This window comes from Manis pentadactyla, chromosome 4, assembly GCF_030020395.1.
Source record: "Manis pentadactyla isolate mManPen7 chromosome 4, mManPen7.hap1, whole genome shotgun sequence".
Taxonomy (NCBI): domain Eukaryota; kingdom Metazoa; phylum Chordata; class Mammalia; order Pholidota; family Manidae; genus Manis; species Manis pentadactyla.
In genome coordinates this window covers 169248314-169269060 of record NC_080022.1, presented here as the reverse complement: position 1 = coordinate 169269060, position 20747 = coordinate 169248314, and the positions used below count along the sequence as shown (strand labels likewise).

Here is a 20747-nt window from a genome sequence, read left to right as displayed (position 1 = left end):
CAATTCAGCCTGAAAATAGAACAGTCATTGAAGCCATTATGTGCAGATCAATAAGCAAACATAGCACCCAAAGACATACGAACTTTGGTTACAGATAAGAACTACATCATGGCTTTGAAAGTGATCCACACATGTCTCTTCATGCTGCCCACACTGTCTGTCCCGGGCAAGCTATTGGAGGAAGATCAGTAATTGAGCCCTGTATTCAAGGCATTTGAAACACATAAATGCTCAATTCGGAGGACTAGACTATCACTACTACAATAGTTACGCAGGACACATATTCAGGACCGGTAAGTGAAAAGCTCTACTGTCAGAAAAGGTTCATACCGAGACACAAGCTTACTTAGATAGGGTATATGAAAATTAATAAAGGGGAGCATCACTAATTGGAGTCTGGAGGCTAGAAAGGGGAGCTATGCCACTTCTCAATTGCAGGAAGAATTGTCAATTGCCCACTCAACAGAAAAAAAATGGTCAACAGGAAGGAATCATCAACCACAGCCCCCAACAGGAAAGGAGGTACATTGCACCTCCTACAAGAAATTGACAACCCCTACAATTCAGTCAATGGGAAACACCCTGAACTCTTGTTTTTTCTCCAAAGGACTTTCATTCATAATAATCCTTCCTAACTTCTTCCTCCTCCATAAAATAAAGTTATTTTCCTTTGTTTGTTGAACTTGTCTAGGGCTTTGATGTCGCTTGCTGGTTCTGAATTGCAATTCTCTTATATTTCCGAATAAGCCCGTTTTTTTTTTTGCTGGTAAAATAACTGACAGCCTTGTTTTTAAGGATAACAGGTAGATGTTGAAAACCAAGCAGAGGAATTTCTGTAAACACTTGCTTCTTCCATCATCAATCGCCCTTTGATTTTTCTACTTTACCACCTCTTCCACTTTAGTACTTATCAGAAAATGCTCCACGTGATTACAGCACCATCTCTGATAAGGATTCAAAATCCAGCATATAATGTCTTCCCATATAATACATTAACTTAAAGAACATTTTTTAACCAATTCTGGATATTTCATACAAATAAAAGCCTAAAATGTGTGCTCTTTGTCTGGCTTCTTTCACTTAGTGTAATGTTTTTTCAAGGCTCCTCCATGTTGTAGCATGTATCAGTACTTCATTCCTTGCTGTGGCTGAGTAATATTCCATTGGATGGATATACCACCAGTTGTTCCATTCACCCATTGATGGCCGCTTTGGTTATGTCCATCTTTCAGGTATTATGATTAGTGCTGCTCTCCAGAGAGACTGAAAGCAAACTGATGGTTACACAGGCTGGGGGAACAGGGAAATGAGGAGTGACCACTTAATGAGCTCAGGCTTTCTTTTTTTTTTTTTTTTTATTTTGGCATCATTAATCTACAATTACATGAGGAACATTATGTTTACTAGACTCCCCCTTCACCAAGTCCCCCCAACAAACCCCATTAGTCACTGTTCATCAGTGTAGTAAGATGCTGGAAAATCACTACTTCTCTGTGTTGCACAGCCCTCACCATGCACCCCCCACATTATACATGCTAATCGTAAGGCCCCTTTTCTTCTTCCCCTGCTCTCTCCCTCTCTTCCCACCCATCCTCCCCAGTCCCTTTCCCTTTGGTAACTGATAGTCCTTTCTTGGGTTCTGTGATTCTGCTGTGTTTTGTTCCTTCAGTTTTTCCTTTGTTCTTATATTCCACATATGAGTGAAATCATTTGGTATTTGTATTTTTCCGCCTGGCTTATTTCATTGAGCATAATACTCTCTAGCTCCATCCATGTTGTTGCAAATGGTAGGATTTGTTTTCTTCTTATGGCTGAATAATATTCCATTGTGTATATGTACCACATCTTCTTTATCCATTTGTCTACTGATGGGCACTTAGGTTGCTTCCATTTCTTGGCTATTGTAAATAGTGCTGCGATAAACATAGGGGTGCATCTGTCTTTTTCAAATTGGGCTGCTGCATTCTTAGGGTAAATTCCTAGAAGTGGAATTTCTGGGTCAAATGGTATTTCTATTTTGAGCTTTTTGAGGAACCTCCATACTGCTTTCCACAATGGTTGAACTAATTTACATTCCCACCAGCAGTGTAGGAGCGTTCCCCTTTCTCCACAACCTTGCCAACATTTGTTGTTGTTTGTCTTTTGGATGGTGGCGATCCTTACTGGTATGAGGTGATATCTCATTGTGGTTTTAATTTGCATTTCTCTGATGATTAGCGATGTGGAGCATCTTTTCATGTGTCTGTTGGCCATCTGAACTGTCTATTCAGCTCCTCTGCCCATTTTTTAATTGGATTGTTTGCTTTTTGTTTGTTGAGGTGCATGAGCTCTTTATATATTTTGGATGTCAACCCTTTATCGGATCTGTCATTTGTGAATATATTCTCCCATACTGTAGGATACCTTTTTGTTCTTTCAGGCTTTTTTTTTTTGAGGAGATGAAAATAGTTTGGAACTAGACAGATGTGTCGGTTATACAACACTGTGAATGTACTAAATGTCAGTGAACTGTATTTTTTAATGTCTAATTTTATGTTATGTAAATTTCACCTCTACTAATTTTTTTTAAATTTCAAAGCCTCTACTGCCACATCCCTATAATGTGGGTTAACTACAAATAGAAAATATTACACATTTTTTAAGTAGATTGCCTATAATCTTTCAAGTAGATTGGCTATAATCCTTCACAGCCAAGGTTGGACACTACCTCCTCCATGAAACCTACTGGGGAAATAGAATTAAAAACAAAATCTTCTCCCTGTCCAGAAATCATCTCTCCCCAAAGGCAGCAGAGAAAGAAAACACTCATTATTGAATAAGTATTCAATCAGAACGTGATGTACATCACAGGCAATCGACTAAGAGAGGGCAAAGACAGAAAAGAACTTCACTCCCTTATACAGTCCCCCAGATAGACACCATGATGCCTGGGTTCTTAAGATAAACCATAACTAGTCCTCAAATAAGGACTTGACAGCACCATTTGTCACACGTAGTTCATCTTAACTTTACTTGGTAATTGGGGCCACCATCTGTGCTCACTAATAGGTTTCACATAAAGAAAAAACTATTTCCTCATATCTTTAGAACAGGAGGTAGTTTTGGAGAGAAGCTCCTGCCATCCCACAGAAACAGGGGAAACAGAGGTGTTATTTCCTTGGATGTTTATATTCCAAAGATATGGTTCCCAAGTCCTTGAGAAAGACATTCTTGGGTTCTAAAGATAGCCCAAGGATTATTTAGCTTTTAAAAAGATTTACTTACATTTCAAAGAGACAAGGAATGTGCAATTGCAAGGTTTCTAAGGCATATGCTCTATGAAAAGGGCGGCTCTCTTTCCTTGTTTTCAACAGGGAGAATTAAGCCTCTTATTTTTAATTTGTATTTGCCCTTACATCCCCTCAGTGAAAAGTAACTACTCCTTCTTGAGAGGTGCCTTTCTGTGAGCCTTCCAACTTTCTACCTTGAATTGAAGCAATTCAATAGAATCAGTGTCTGGTTCCTCTCTGCATATCCCTGGTGCCCAGCACTCCACCCAGAGTCAACATTCAGGACAGGCCCAGGACAACAGGAGAGAAGTGGGGTATGCAAATGTTCTGTATCTTGACTGTATCAATATGCATTCCTGGTTGTAACACTATCCTATAGTTTTATAAGATGTTCTACTGGGGGAGCTAAATAAAGTGAATGTGGGATCTCTCTGTACTATTACAACTGAAGTTCCAATTACCTCAAAATAAAAAGTTTAATTAAACATTAAAAAGTCCCTTGAATGAATAAACTGTGTATTATTAACCAGCAAATAATAATTACAGAATACTATAAAGAGAATATAGACCAAGCTGAACAGACTCACAGCTGTATCTCAGGGGAGGGGTTAAGCAGAATTCAGGGATCCCTTTAGGAAACTACTGGAACACCTCTCAGGAGGCTAAAAACTGCTGTGCAGGGCAGAAAGCCTCTGAGAATGGCCTAAGTAAAAAAAATTTTAATAAAATAAAAAAGTTTCAAGGGAGGGCAAAAAAAGACAACAAAGCTGAAATTCAAGAAAGGATGAATCCAGATGCAAGGGATTAAATTGTCTAGAATAAACTAAGATGAAAGCAAAATGACTAAGATCAGACTCTCTGGGACACTTCATAGAAGACAGCAGGGCCAAGGTCATCAGTTTGAGAAAGGAGGTTTTAAAATATCAGTATTTCAAAGACAGGAAGGGAAGTTAAGGGAACACCTGTCAAATAGGTGAGGGAGATGTACTTGGGACCTAACAAAGACCTCTCTTCCAGGGATCAGTAAAGAAAGGCAAATATTGTAGCTCAAGTGGGATGCATTGGATGGTTTTAGCCTAAGAACTTTAACTTCAAAGGTTGGGACATCACTAAGGCACCCTCCAGATGAAAGGGGGATGGAGAAAAGGAAATTGAATTCCTGAATAGTTTTGTTTAGTGCTTATAATCTGCAAAGCTAACAATAGGACATGAATTGTATTTGTAATACACCACAACTACATATAATTGGTATCCTAAACTGACCTCACCTTCTAGTCATGCTCATTTGTAAGCATGAAATACCTGTGTGTTGGGCTGCAATGGGCAAGGTAGGAAGAGGAAGTACTGTGGAAGATGCCAGAGAAAATAGGACCCAAAGGCAGTCCTTGAGTAGTGAAATAACCCTGCTTTGTACTCCCGAATAAGCCCATTTTTTTTTGCTGGTAAAATAACTGACAGCCTTATTTTTAAGGGCAACAAGTGGATGTTGAAAACCAAGCAGAGGAATTTCTGTAAACACTTGCTTCTTCCGTCATCAATTGCCCTTTGATTTTTCTACTTATCACCTCTTCAACTTTAGTACTTGTTTATCAGAAAAGCATGAGTTCACTGTCTGCCAAGACCATGTCTGCATGTGCCCTATATCCTGCTTAATCACTCCATATAAAATGTATGCACAGGATATACGGAAATGCGTGTAAGTATTGCTTATGCACCTCGAAACATGCTGAAAAATGCTGACAAACACGTTTCAACAAATCTCTTTGTCTAATTATATTTTTAACCAATACCTGAAACACAAGATTAAACCACATCATGTGGAGGCATGCTCCTATGAGTAGAAAAATCAACAATATAACAACAAAAGGGATAGACCAGTAGAGTAAAAGCCTGTCACTAAAAACAATTTTTAAAAATTATAAAATATCACATCCTTATTTGCTGACTAATTATGCATCTATAATCCTATTGAAAAGCATGACTGATTTTAAAGAAAGAAATTCACAATATCTTAAGCTGCTAAAGAAATTACACTTAATAAACAAAATAATATCCATGCTGTAGGGGGTTATCCCCAAAATTAAAAGATCAGTTGGACTGATATGTTTGTCTAAAGAAAAGAGGCTCATATTTGCAATTGCCTCGAGGAAAAATCCATTTAATATTAACTTGTATGGCCATCATTTCTATCTGGTGTGTCTTTTGAAATAAAATCTGATCACAGCATTTCTGTGTTGGACAGGCAAAATATTAAATCAATTAGGATTTGTGACTTGTATACAACAAAATTAGATACTTTAAAGGGCATCCAAGTGCATTACATAAGAATAAATTAACCCATTATTTTCCTTTCAGTATTTTTCTTCTTTAAAGCTAAACTCCATTCTACCTGTTTTATCTTGTTTTCTCGTTCTTCCTCCCTTCCCTAACCCACATCCAGCCTTCTCTATTACCCACCACTGTACCTTTTCTCCACTCTCAGCCCCATTTCCTTTTTTTCTGGAGTGTGTGGTGAAACAGAAAATGAAACATGTTTAATAAACGGAGATTGTTCTTTAAAAAAAAAAAGCTAAACTCCAATCTTAAGAACAAATGGTTAACAGAGATATTATTAGAATGAAGTCTTGCCATTTGCAATAACATGGATGAACCTAGAGGGTATTATGCTGAGTAAAATAAGTCTGACAGAGAAAGACAAATACCATGTGATTTCACTTGTATGTGGAATATAAAAAACAATGAACAAAGCTGAAATAGACTCACAAACAACAGGCTGGTGGTTGCCATAGGGATGGAGGGGGAGGATGGATAAAATAGGTGAAGGGGATAATGAGATACAAACTTCCAACTACAAAATAAATTAGTCACCGGGATGAAAGTAGAGCACAGGAACAATATTGTCTTATCTTTGTATGTTGACAGATGGTCACCTACACTTATCATGGTGAACATTTTGTAATGCATATAATTGTCGAATCACCATGTTGTACAAATGAAACCAACAGAATATTGTATACCAACTATACTTCAATAAAAAAAGTTTTTAAGCACATGCCCAAAATTTAAAAAAAAAAGACAGCTATGTTGTTTCCCCCCAAAGGTTAATGCCAAAGTCCCAGCATATCCTCAGTAAAAAAAATCTACCAAGGTGGAGAATGGGTGCATGCCTGACTTGCTTGAACTTATGAATACTAAAAACGGGGGCAGGGTGGAGCAGCAGGGAGGGGAAAGGGGTCATGTTTGTGAACTATGCATCTGGCTCCTGCGGTACTTCACACACCCCCACCCCTTTGCGTAAATAGATTACTCTGTGTTCACTGCCTCAGGGGAGAGAGAAACAGACACCAAGCCCTTGGTCTTAGAATGAAGAGGAACCAGAGCCCGGGTGAAACACCCGGAAGAAACACCATTCATTCTGCTAATACTTCCTTATTTATCATCTGCCGTCTCAGAGCCAGGTGCAGAGCTCCAAAGTGGTGATAGAGCCATGAACGGGGCACACAGGTCTTGGGTTTATGTTCAGAACAGAACCCTCGAGAATGGAAGAGACTTCCCTGAGCTGCAGGGATTGGGGAGCGAGGAGGAGGAATGAGACAGGGCAGCAGTGGGCTCCCGAGAGAGGAGCCCAGGCCCCGCTTCTGAGTCAGAGCCCCTGCAAAGCAGAAAAATGGGAGGGAAATCTGCAGACCTGACTACGTAGGAGCGCTGCACCCTGCTTCTTGTATTGTGGCCCCAGGAAAGGAAAAAGAAACAAATAGGTTATGGTTGTAGGTGTATCTGGGCAGATGGAGCCACAAGCAATCTACGTGCCACCGGCACACTGAAGCATCAGAATGGCGCTCAAGCCCTCAAGTGTGAAAGGAAGTAGGTAAAAGAGCAGCTGGATGCTGTGAGGGCAAGGCTCAATTCTGCCTGTCAAAATAAGGAAAGAGATACACAACCCCACTCCCTTTTCATAGAACATTTACTATGGAAACCTTGTAACTGCACATTCCTTCTGTCTTTGAAATAGAAGTAAATCTTTTAAAAAGCTCAGTAAGCTTTTGGCCAGCTTTACCACTCTCCATTACCTCCCGTACAAAATCCAGCCTTCATAGCCTGCCTTCCACAATCTGACTCTGAACCACTTTTTTTTCAACCATTTCCTCTATAATGCTTTCTCCATCTTGTCTCCCCCCCACCTGCCCCAAGAAGTCACCTCTCCTCTTCAGAACTCCTCTAGCACCTTTCTGCACCCAGCATACTTCTGTGCAAACAGTAGCCATCCAATAACCAACTGAATGAATGACTGGCTTTCAGTCTTGAATTCTGACTCCCAGGGGTCAGGGAGCTCACTTTTGGGAAGGTCCCTAGAGCCGGTCTCCTCAGCCATAGCATTTTGACAGTAGTGAGGTGTGTTATAACTAATTTATTCCTATTGATAAAGTGCAACATTTTCAAATGATTTACTTCTAATAACTGGAGTGAACTCAAGCTGATCCTTGTAAGAATGACACTCCTGCTTATTTGCATCCCGTTATGATTTCTGAAGCATAAGAGAGCATGTGTAATTACAGTTAGTGCCCTGAGAATTGCATGGACCTGCAGTTCTATACATGCCACAGGGTTCAATGAGCTAATGTTACTGATTTTTTTTAATAGAGGGCTATATTTTTGAAAAGTAAATTAGCAATATTTTTTTCCTTGAAAAATGAAATTTGAGATCTTGAAATAGTGAACTTGATTATTCACATGTTTGTAGAATACCTTTCTAAATTCTACTCCTCCCCCTGATCTTCTAGAAACTTAGCACTGTCTCCTTTAATCTAGGATGCACATGGAGTGTTCCGGGCATGGAATGTTCATTTGTATGAGGCAGTGGGGCCCAAATATTAGAGGTGCACTGTTCAAGACAGTAGCTGCTAGCCACGTAACTATGGAGCCCTTTAAATGTGGCTCGTCCAAACTGAGATGGGCTAAAAAAATATACATTGGAATTCAAAGATAGTTTCAAAAACAAAGAATGTAAAATATCCCATTAGTATTTTATGTTGATTACATGTTGAAATAATTATATCTTGGATAAATCAGGTTAAATAAAATATACTATTAAAATTAATATCACTTGTTTCTTTTTATACCTCTCAATAAGGCTACCTGAAAGTTTTAAATTACATATATGTTTTGTGCATTTGTGGCTCACCTTGCATTTCTGTTGGGAAGTCCTGCTTTAAGGTGTGTAAGAAATACCTGGGAGGAGTGTTTAAAATGCAGGTTGCAGGACCAGACCTCTGTGTAATCCCGTTCAGCTCTCTGTAGTTCAGACAGACATTAGCAAGAGCTACATAAAGTAATGACTGTAACTCTTTTCTTTCTTGTTCCTCCTCCTGCTACCTAGTGCCTGATTCTCTTTATACTTCTCACCTGCAATTACCAAGAAAGAGAATCAGTTTGGCCTAGACAATCCTAAGTGACTGTCTTCAGTCACAGCTGTGATCAGGCTGCCTCCTAGGTCTCTGACCATGTACCGGCTGTCCTTTGGTCTGGCGTCCATCAATTGTGGTTGCAGAGGAGGGTGGAGAAGGCATGGGTCAGGTGAAACTGAGCATAGGAATGGCCTGGAATCCCCTCTCAGCCAGGGCTGAGCGTGGCCAGATTGTTTGGAGGACACTGTGGGAAAGCTCAGCACAGACTGGCCTGGAGATGGCAGTGAGTTCATTTAGAAATTAAAAGGACATGATGCACATTCAAAGGCCCTGGGAGCATCAGAGCCAAAAATTGATTATTTCCTAAACTGCTCTCTGGATACAGCTCAAGTGGCCAAGTCACTCTGCAAATAACAATAATGATAGATCTATTTTCAAAAACATTTCAGCCATGTCTAACAACTAGCTGGCCAGATTAAACAAGGAATTTAGGTGTGGAGAGAGAATGCAGAGGCAGACCAGGCAATATAAGAATCACAGCCAAGCAAACTAACTTCCAGTCCCAAGGTCATCAGTAAATTACATATAACCTTGGGCAAGATGCCCTACCCCTTCTGCCCAGGCTTGTCATCCTTTCTAGGATTGTGAAGACTGGATGGGATGATAGATATAAAGGTGCTTTATCAAGTAAGAAGGATGCACAAATGTTATATTTACAAGTATGAGTTGTCATTAACTATATGCTTACTAATGAAGGAGTAACCCCACAATGAATCTTTCCTCCATGAATGCACCCTGCCCGGGACCATCTGGTTGTATTTCTTTGGCCTCATGAAAATGCTAGAAGTGTTCACTCTCAGCTGTCATACTCTATTAGCACTTATTTCTAGTTATAGCTTCATCTGTAATATGCTTTAAGAAATTCACCTCACTGCATCAAAACCTGCCATCAGGCCAGCAGCCTGCCATGAGCCACACATCATGCATTTAAGGAGTATGGTCAATCAGTTTGATGGTGAATGACAACTCTCAACTTACTCTGATGGTAATTTTGCCAGTAACTTCCAGAATATTCAAGATTTACAACATATTCCAATGGCAGGATTTCTGTTTAAATAACCCAGATGGTGAGAAAAACTGCAAAAGAAAATTTTAGCTATCATGTTTTGGACTCAAATTTATTTCCATGCAAAATCTTGGGAAATCAAAATGTGATTTTCTTTATGTTATGCCCCCTTTCCTTTTCATAAGATAAAATTAACTTTTTTTCCTTCAAAAGTGCTCAATTTTACAGAGAATCAATTCAGGAATACTAAGGATGTTTTCCTTTTACTGTTCCTTTATGGAGAGTCTGACACTTCCATTTTATCGACAGCAATAGGAGGAAAGGGTTTGCATAATTGATTAGAAGCAAGGGAATTTCCGTGGCTTCTGAAAAAGGTGCTCTGCGTCTTTAAGGCTCCACAGAGCTCTCTGCTCCCGACGCAGACAGGGCAGCTCTGCCGCAGCAGCGACTCATCCTATCGATAAGGTTCAGTTAGCCAAGGTGGAGGATGGGAAAAGAATGGAGCTGTCCCAGCTACTCAATGAGATCAGGGCAAACTATGAAAAGCTCCTCACCAGAAATCAGATAGAGACCGTGCTCTCAACAAGGATCCAGGTAATGATTTCATACAGACAGGCACCTTCCAGGATAAGGAGACAATCCATGTCTATCCAATTCCTGTCCCGGCCTCTCTGAGGTACAGTATTTCCTTTTCAATGCAGCATATAATGGGGAAGGAATTTAGGTTTAACTGCAATGTGGCTGGGATTACAGGGGGGAAATGCTGTGATTATACTGTTAAGTGGCCATTAAATAAATGTTGATCGATGCATTTGATTTTTATATCAATTAGGAGGTTACTATTATTAACAAAACATGGGGCCAACATACAATAGAATGGTACACTCTAACCTCTTTTGGACATCCTTCAGGAAGGAGCATTTCAAATACCCTTCAATGATATTACGGAGCTATTTAAACAGATAGTTTAAATATCCTTAAAATGATAAGCTTTATACTAAGATTTATTAGCTTGCACACTTTGTAGAAATAAAACTAAGTAAAATATTTCTAAAAGGTTTCTATCATCTTTTCTAATGAGTTCAGTTGTATGCCAGATTGTCATAAATAGAAATTATCTGAGATGTGAACATTGCATTCAGAAACAATGATATAAATTGGGACAATCAAAAATTCCCTAAATTGATAATGACTTACCATTCAGACTATAGATATTTGCTTTTGAATGATAAAATGAGAAATTTTCATTTTCAATACAAAGCATAAAATACTTAATTTAAAAATAGAGAGCCAAGTTAAGTAAGGACTAAATCTTAATTTCACAGACTTATTTTTGTTTTAAAGTGACAGTCACATTTAGGAATTAATTAAAGTCTCAAATCTTTAAACAAATGTACAGATATTTTGTAAGCAAAGATTCAAAAAATTCAGAGACTTTTTTTTCTTTTTAGTTCACCTATCATATTTGAGTTCAAATTTAATTCCAAGCACCCAAATAGAGCAAAAAGTTAAGAATATGACCAAAAGAGAAGAAATTATTGCTAGGAAATCACAGGACTTTATGCTATTAGCAATTCATTTTTAGTTAACATTATAAACTTTACCTCTGGGTAACATTTTCAGTCTTCATAGAGAATGATCAGTATCCTAGATCAAGCAAAGTCGCTGGGATATTGATTTATGTATTGGAGTCATTCACTCACCCTTTACAAAGAGAAGGACAAAATGCATAGATGACAATTTCTGAAAATTATAAACATTTGTAGAAATACAGTTATTTAGTTTATAAGTTCACAATACTGAAATGAGAAAATTAAAGTGAAAAAGCAGGATTACAGTAAGTTTTGTTTAGAGTCTTTTTAACATAAAACTGCTTTAGAAGGATTTTTTCATGGAATTCAGAAAGTCATCAGCAATAAATACAAGAAAGTCTGATTAATTATTACAAAATAAAGAAACATGTTATTTTAGTTGCTTATTGCTGGGTAACAAACCACCCCAAAACTTCGTGGGTTTAAACCACCATTGTATTCTCTCTCATGATTCTATGGGTTGACTAGGTTCAGTGGGTGTAATTCTTCTGATGTGTGTGATGTTGGCTGGAACAGTGATCATCTTGGGGCACAACAGGGCTGGGACATCCAAGGTAGCTCACTCAGTGTGTTGCACACCCTGGCGGGGGTTTTTGCAAGGCTGGCTCAGCTCAGAAAACTGGGCCTATCTCCCTCCATCTGGCCCGTCTACATGATCTCTCTACCAGGGTTTCCAGACTTCTTCCATGTTAGTTCAGGGTTCCCAAAAGCATAGAAGTGGAAGTTGTCAGGGCTTCCTACGGTGTAGGCCCAGAACTGTCACTTCCACCACATTCTACTGGCTAAAGCAAGACACAGGTCAGCCCTGATTCAGTGTGGAAGGGGACCAAACAAGGACGTGAATTTGGGGAAATGTGGTTCATCGGGGGCCATCTTCAGAATCGGGCTCCCTACCACACAAGTCTCACTGCCAGTTCCATACACAAAATCCAAAAAGACCACTATATACCCAAATTTTTATGTTTTTCTATTTCCTAAGTTCCTGACATCCTGCTCTGGATGTGTGTTGCTGTGTGACTTTGCCAACTTAACAATAAGAACAAGTGATACAACAAACCAAAAGAAATGTATGAATTTTGTTGTATAATATCTTGCCCTAAAGTTCATTCATAGATGTCCATTTACTCCAATTTTTCCTGTCTAAAAAACATCTATTATACCATCAAAATAAATATTTTTATTTTAAAATGAAGTTTTATAAAAACATTTAAAAATTGTAATTTTTGCTTCGAAATACCACAGTCAGTTCCATACATTGCTCCTTCTGCTCTCTTGGGGGCCAAATGTTGAGAATTCTGTTAAAAGATATTTTCATTTAATTCAGACATCAGCATAAAAATATTTAAAGCTGAATAAAAAACATTCCAGTTGTTACTTAATATGATATTTAGAAAACAATCTTTAAGGATGTTATTTTTTGCTACTTCCCTAGATATCCCAAATAAACATCCCTTCTAAAAAGATCATTTTGAAGAAGATAAATCAATGGTGGGTTCTCTGAATACAGGAGTCTACTTTAGAACCTCTAATGCCTACAATAACTAAATTCTCTAGATTATTCACAATATACTTTCCAGCAGTATTTACTCCATGTCCATATGCCAATCCCAAAATTTATCTCTTTAAGGTATAGATGTTTATCTGCTTTTATAAAGCAGCCTACAAGGAAATTCGGCAGAGGAGAGTAGCTAATTTCCAACCCTTCTTCCTCAACGATTCCATAAATAATGGAAAGTTAAGAATAGGTCTCCAACCCAGGTCCTGCAAACTGTTACTTTTCCTTACAATAGAAGTATTTGCATTTCACAGACTGTCATAGTAGAATGGGACTTTGGAGGTTCATCTTACATCTGAGAGAACTGAGGCTGAGAATGCAACTGACTTCTCACCTATTTGATTAATTAGTTAACTAAGCACTAGGACACACATTGGTAACCTTACAATTTAAAGGGAAAATGCTTTGCTACTTATATAGCTTTTCTATGACGTTTAAATGTCCCATTTTCAAGAGTGCTCTTTGTTGTTGTGCTCTTGTTGTTGGCTTTCTTATAGCTAGAGGAAGATATAAGCCAAAAAATGAACAAAGATGAAGAGGCTTTAAAGGCAGCTCGGGCAGAACTCAAGGAAGCGCGATGCCAGTGGCACCACCTGCAAGTGGAAATTGAATCTCTCCAGGCTGTGGTGAGAATGATCTCAGAAGCGACTGGCCCGTTGAGTCCCCAGCTGTTACCTGAGTAAGAGAGAGAGAGGAAGAATGCCCATTACCTTACAGAGAGAAATGCAAAATCAAGGCCACTGAATTTTATCCTTGGTCCTACTTCAACTACCCTCTCCCTCCACCATGACAATGGCTATTATCAATTTACTCAAGGTTTAGTTTATGCTTCTGGAAATGAGGTTATCCTTGCTTATCCTCCTGGGCTTCTCTAATGGTTATAGCGCAGGAACTCGGCCTTGCCATTATCCAAAGCCACAACAGTGGGAAGTCTTTTTTCCATACCATTGAGACTGCCAATGGGAAAAAATACTTAAATGCTTTCCTAAAATGCCTTTTATAAGCAGTCTGCTCTGGCTTTGACATTAAATATTCTCTATTTCCAATATTTAAAAAAGCAAATAAGTCAGTGACAGTAAGTTAGTCACACTGCAGTGTTTTTGTTTTTTGGGGTTTTTTTTGGCCACAAGAATCATCACAGGATTCCTTTGAAATAGAAATCTCTCTAGCCGTCTATATAAGGTATGGATGATTTTTCACATTTGGGTTATACACAAAGCTATAAAGAAATACATCTTGCATTAGTGATGGTGATTACTGCAACCTTTTTAAGAAAGAAGAGAGCACAATAGAATGAAGACATTGCAAATCGGATTTCAGAAACACATTTTGTTTCCACTGATTTACTGATAAGGATCTATATGAAACAGGAAAGGGGCCTTGAAAACTCCCTGCAAGCCAGTGAGCAGCATTACCAGATGCAGCTGCAAGACCTAGAGGCTGTGATTGAAGGGCTAGAAAAAGAGCTCCAGGATGTAAGGCACGGCATCGAAAAGCAGCTGCAAGAGCATGAGGCGCTTCTCAACACGAAGATGAGGCTTGAACAAGAAATAGCCACCTACCGCCGCCTCCTAGAAAAGGAAGAAATCAGGTACCTAATTCCATAGTTAACGACAAGTGGCCAGAAATACAGCGCCACTTATATCATCGTTGATGTAGTCAAAGAAATCAAATCTAAAAAACCCATCATCGTCATGGCACTCACACTGAGTTCCTACAACAGAACAGGACTGATTAGTAGGCATTGCAAAGAACCCCTGGAAGAGCTATTTCCAGCCTCCCCAAATCATGAACAGAATAGCCAAAGCTGGGGACATTAGCTGCAGCAAAGAGCATATCAAGCCTAGAACAAAACGTAAATAATTCTCAAACACCACAAAAATGACTTTTCTCAACTCTCTCTCTTTCCTTGCCATTCATTTTTTTTAGAAGTCAGTACCTTCTATGACCACCTGCAAAGGAAGCTTGGAAATTCACATGTTATTACCACACACCCACCCTACTCCCACGGTACATCAAACACTAAAATAAAATCATAATCATAATCATAATCATAATGTGATTAGAGTACAACCAGGGAAAGCAATATTGTTCTGAATACATGATTTAAAAGCCTTGCAGATGTCCTGATAACCAAAGGTATCAAAAGAGGAATTCTTATAAATTCACCCAGTTTCATAGTCTGCAATTACTTGTAAGGTCATAACAGCTTTGAACACAGCACAAATTCCAATTTTCTATGTTCCCATGAAAAGAAACCTTTATTCCCTCTGCTCCAGTATTGTGAGTCCCCTATAAACCTAGATGAAACTACTTTAGCCTATAAGTCTTGACATTTTCTATATCTTCGAAAAACACAAATTGAATTTAAAAATACCACCTACTAGCTGAGCGAAACTGGGCAAGTTACTGAACCTCTCTGTGCCTCAATTTTCTCACCTATAAAGTGGGAATGATACTACCTACCTCATAGGATTGTTGTAAGGATTAAATGAACTAATGCTTGTAAAGTGCTTAAAACAGTGCTAGTTAAATACATACACTCACACACATGTTTTTTCATTATTAAATAAAATAAATGGTTGTGAATTTTATTGAATGCATAATCATTCAAGATGTTGATAAAGTGGTTTTTAATAATCTTTTAATACAAGAACTTTTTATTATGCTATATTTAAGGCATACAGGAAAGTATCAAAAAAATATAATGAATTCCCATGGATAGCTTAAGAAATGTAACATTTTTAATATTGTTGAAATCCCCCCAAACTCCACCTCTAAACTGTATCTCCCCATCTCATCCCTCTCCCTCAGTCTAACCTGGCTCCCAAATTTGATGCTTATTTGTTTTATACATTTCTTTATATTAATATGTATGTATCCCTAGACAAAAAATGAAATTGCTTTGCACATTATTTAAACTTTATAAAATGAGCTACAACTTAATTTCTTTTCCACTCAATGTTATACTCAGGAGAGTCATCCATAAAGATACAGTGTAGACTTAGTTCATTTATTTTCACTGCTAAATAGTGTTTCCATTGTTTGAAAACACTAGTTTATCCATTCTATTATTAGTGAGCATTTGTTTTAATTACATGCTAATGCAATGTTGCTCCTATAATGATCTTTCCGATTTCAGGTATTATGGCTGTATCCAAGGTGGGAAAAAAGAACAAAAACCTACCACAAGTAGAGTTGGTTTTGTTTTACCTTCAGGTAAGTTTCTGATATAAGTAAACTAACTTGAAAAGTGAAGTGCCATTTATAGGGATGATAAATAAGTACTCTAAAGTACCAAAAAATACAAGCAATAGTGGAATAAAATTTGACATAAATTGACTTGAATAGTACTTTAACATTGTAATTCAATATTTCATAAATAATGTTTCACAGCCATTATAAATGAAATATCTTTTTCAACAAAAGTCCCACAAAAGTGTGAGAATGAAAAAGTGGAAACAGTGACCAAACAGGCCATATTAAATGGAAATATCGTAAAGGAAAGCACCGAAGCTCATGGCACAATTCAGTAAGTAAAATAATTTTGACTAAGAATAATAATAAATATATGCAAAGAAATTAATTTCATTTGAGTCATCTCAGTAAATCTGTGAATGTTTCCAAACCTAATTTTAATATGCTGTGATTTTTAATCTGACATGAATAAACATATATAAACAAAATGAAGGTGCACTCAATGCTTAATTTGCTGTTTTTCTAAAAATATAATCAGAACATGGAAATTCCATAGAATTCCTTAGAAATTACATTCATGATTTCTAAAGTATGCAAACTATAAATTCCACAATGTAAATTGTGAATTACAACTTAAAATGTGAATTTTAAAATTATACAAATTTGTTGATTTCTTTTTTATCTGGAATACATATTACATAGTTTAAAATGTGTCTGTACTTCTTCACATAGAAAGGCTTATTTTATCATTTCAGGACAGAGAAAGTGGATGAAGTTATTAAAGAATGGGAAGGTTCCTTCTTTAAAGATAACCCTCGATTAAGGAAAAAATCTGTTTCTCTTCGATTTGATCTTCATTTAGCAGCCACTGATGAAGGGTGTTTACAGACTAAGCAGGATAATCTACCAGATATAGAAGTCAGGCTTATCATGAGAAGATCATGCAGCATCCCCTCTATCAAACCTCCATCAGCAGATAAGTAATCCAAAGACAGTATTTGGCTTGATATGAAAATGACATTAGGATGGACCAAGGTGGACCATGCTGACCGCCTTCTGTCCCAGAATGTAAGTTATTAAGTGTGTATGTTATGATCTACATGTGGTTCTCTCCCTAATTAAAAAAAAATGAAGTAAGGGACAAAATTTCTTTGAGTCTAATTATGGATGTATTTTTTGGAGAAGGGGAGCTTAAAAATAGAATCAGAAATTCAGTATGGTTTCTACTTTATTTACTCTCCATTTTTTATTTTATTTACTCTATTTTGTTTACTCTTATTCTTCTTTTTCCCTTGAAATTGTATCAGAAACTATAAGCATTAAGTTGGCTTACTTAAGTCTTTGAAATTTCACTTAGTGGCTGAATATTCTAAGGAAAAGGTAATAATAGTTTGTTTAAATGTGATCATATTATGTCAGAATCATATGTAGTTATTCATCATTATTCCATGACTGGTTATTTCTAAAAAGATTTTTCTACTGAAAAAAGAAAGTATAGCAAACTTTTAACTATAAAACAAACTTTTAAAGGTGACTCAATATTCACTGAACAAAAAATGTTGTCTTTCGAGACAATCATTTGCACTTAGAAAAATGTTACTTTCCATGAGCAGTTCTGAACAAAGTACAGAATGCAACCCCAGGGCTAATTTGATGATTAAATAAAATTAAGTTAATCTTCATCTGAAAGGTTTTTGTAATAATTATCTAATTTCTAGAAAAGTTACTTTATTCAAAGAACTTTAAAGGTTTTGTCCTCCCTCCCCCACAAAAAAATCAGAAGGCCAGCTGCACAAGTAAAACATGAAGTTTGTTACTACAGTTACTCGAACAGACTTATCCAACCTATCACTATCCCAACTTTTCCGTCTGTAAACTTAAATGTGATTAATTTGAGAATTTGATGCAAACATTAGATATTTGAAAGTATTATAAATATTTCTTGCAATCATCTACGTGAATTACAATAACCATATTGGTGTCTAAGCTAAGACTATTTGCAGGATTTAAGTTTTTAAATTGTTCAAACTGTGATAAATATGGACAGAAAATATATTTGTGAATAAGTCAAGTATTATTGCAAAGTTTTTTAAACAACCTAACTTGTTTAATACAGGTATACTCATTTTAAGAACCTAAATAATAAATACCTGTTTTACAACATTATAAGTTTATAGGCTATTTTTTTCTAAGCAGAAAAAAATGTTGAGTATAACCGGCCATAATTTTTTCCCAGCTAAGGTATCACCTAAGGGCTACAGCTATGTTAGCATTTTAGTACAGCTTTTGCGATCTCTTTCTCCTCTATTTCAACTAGAAAGAAAAATGTATATTTTAACCAGAAGAAAATGAGGTTAAATCTTTAACATGATACAGGGATGTAAAATGTAAAATTTTCTTTCAATTACTTCAGATTTCTTTTAGCCTGGCTTATTTTATTTAATGAAAGGAATGATTTTGTTTTGTCAAGGATACAACAGCATGTTAAATGCTTATTCTTGCATAAGCATCTGACCTTCTGACATAAACATCCTATACGTAAATGTTTTCATTCAGTATTAGTTAAATGTTACTAACTTTATTAAAGCTTTGAAAAATGCAATCATATAAACTATTGTACTAAAGTTACTGTCCTAAGCAACAGTAATCACAGTAAAGCAATATATCTAGTGTGATCTATATGCAGTGTTAAACACAGTACCGGGCATCATGAATGTAACTGCTTGTTATAGGAATTCCGCTCTGCAGCTATTGTGTGTATGACATGTACATTTTAAATACAGAACTTGAATTCATAACAGTTTTATTTGCTTTGGGGCATTTTAAATTGGGATATGAATTTACCAAAGTAAATGATACCACTACAATAAAAAATATATGTATATATATGAACTCTGAAGTTGCATCTTATTCGAGTTTGACACATTTTATTAATTGTCCCAATATTGTTAGTTCACTTGGGGAAGAAGAAAAGTAAAACCACAGGGAGAGGGAGCAGTTTTTATACTATTTTTTACAAAGAAAAATTAAGAATGGTATATTCTAATAAGTGGTATACTCTAATTTCAAAAATCAGAATAATCCCATAATACTGGGGAAAGTATAACAGTAGCCACCAGTGCAAAGTGCTTACTCTCCTGGCACCGTACTTGGCACGCTCATACGTAATGTCCAGTCCCTACAACAATCCTACAAAATTTTATCCTCATTTTATGGAATAATAGAAAGTAATGTTCTTCAGCCTCTCAGCAACAGTTCAAATGCATGCTTCTGTAACACAAAATGAAGAGTAATTCCAAGTACTAACAGTTGTAGGATTCCAGCCTGGGGCCAACACTAATTACCCATATAACCAGAAAGGAATCACCCAAGTCCCCTTGAGGCCTCAATTTTCACACTTGAAAACAAAGGGAAAGATGGTGCTTGGCAATTAATTCCTACTCTGCCTTCTTCAGAGTTGTTTGAAATAATATATGTGTGAAAGTATATGACAAAGCTCTGCTCAAATATACAATGCCATGTAAATGAAAATTTTCACTGGGAGAGAATTTGTGAGGACAATTATAGCTGATAACGATTAAGGAATAGTTCAAAACACAACAATTAATAAGAGAATTTTTTAATTCTTCAATTGCTGCCAGAAGAATGATTCTTTCCCAGTGAGTTACCCAATTTGAACTGCTCTGCATGATAGTTTTTTTAAAGTACAAAACTGTTCTAAAGCCAAAATATGCTTAAATTTATTTTAAAGTTTCAAATGTAAACATATTATAGAACATGGGCCAAAATTTAACTTTAATTAAATAACATGCACACACACATTACTCTAATTATCAAAACATGAAATCAAAGGAAATTAATTACCTGTGGATGGGGCAGAATTTGGTTCTAGGTTACAAATCATGACCAGCATGTACACACAGACTGAGAATATTCATGGACATACTGCCAATAAACCAATAAACATTTTTAAATAAGGTATGTGCAAATCAGTACAAGCCTCTCCAGTTTCTCTCACACATACTTAGGCCCTAGACCAGGGTTGGCAAACTTCCTCTGTAAAAGCCCACATAGCAAAAATTTTAGGCTTTTCAGGCCATATGAGTCCTGTAGCAACAATACAATTCTGCTCTGATAGCTGAAGGCAGCTATAAACAGGCATGGCTTTGTCCTAATAAAGAACAAAACAGAAAGCAGCCTGGATTCGGCCTGAAGCAGTTTGCCGACACCTGCCCTAGACTCTCAGATAAGATCTGCAGATAATAGACCATATTGATTCTCCAGGACCATCCTGTTTTCAAACACTTTCATTCTTTTCCACACCATGTGACAAAACTCATGTCCAAATCCTCAGGGTGTTTTGAGGGCAACACAGAAGGTTACAAAAGCAAACCATACTTTGTCAAATTCTACAAGACATTATGAACACTCTGTCCTAGAAATCTGCATTTCAGTATTTCACAATTATTTCTAGTGACAAAAACTGAATATCCATAACTTCTGCTGTCACAGAAAGTACTGAGAAAATTAGCTTATTTCTCCATTTTGCGTACAACCAGACTTTTTATAAGCTATTTGGCTCAGGCAAAACTGTCCTCCCTTTCTCTGTTTAAAGAAAAAGAAAATCCATTTTTAAAAACTTCATTAGAAAATACTAAAAAT

The 20747-nt window shown here is 36.9% G+C and overlaps 1 protein-coding gene and 1 long non-coding RNA gene across 3 annotated transcripts; one reads left to right on the top strand and one right to left on the bottom strand.

Annotated features, from left to right (window-relative positions):
• Positions 1-681: 681 nt before the first annotated feature.
• Positions 682-11446, bottom strand: LOC130683578 (uncharacterized). Its single transcript, XR_008997382.1, has 3 exons — positions 11345-11446; positions 8452-8672; positions 682-1290 (listed from the first exon to the last, which is right to left on the bottom strand). It is a non-coding gene; the product is annotated as an uncharacterized LOC130683578 (long non-coding RNA).
• Positions 10126-18941, top strand: KRT222 (keratin 222). Of its 2 annotated transcripts, none has more exons than XM_036930551.2 (6): positions 10126-10334; positions 13385-13513; positions 14258-14478; positions 16030-16106; positions 16284-16419; positions 16841-18941. In XM_036930551.2, exons 1-6 carry the CDS (start codon positions 10239-10241, stop codon positions 17067-17069), a joined length of 888 nt encoding a protein of 295 aa, XP_036786446.2. In that variant the 5' UTR covers positions 10126-10238; the 3' UTR covers positions 17070-18941. The 2 variants fall into 2 exon arrangements, with proteins under 2 accessions (XP_036786446.2, XP_036786447.2); XM_036930552.2 differs by having other exon boundaries at positions 10186-10416.
• The last annotated feature ends 1806 nt before the right edge of the window (positions 18942-20747 follow it).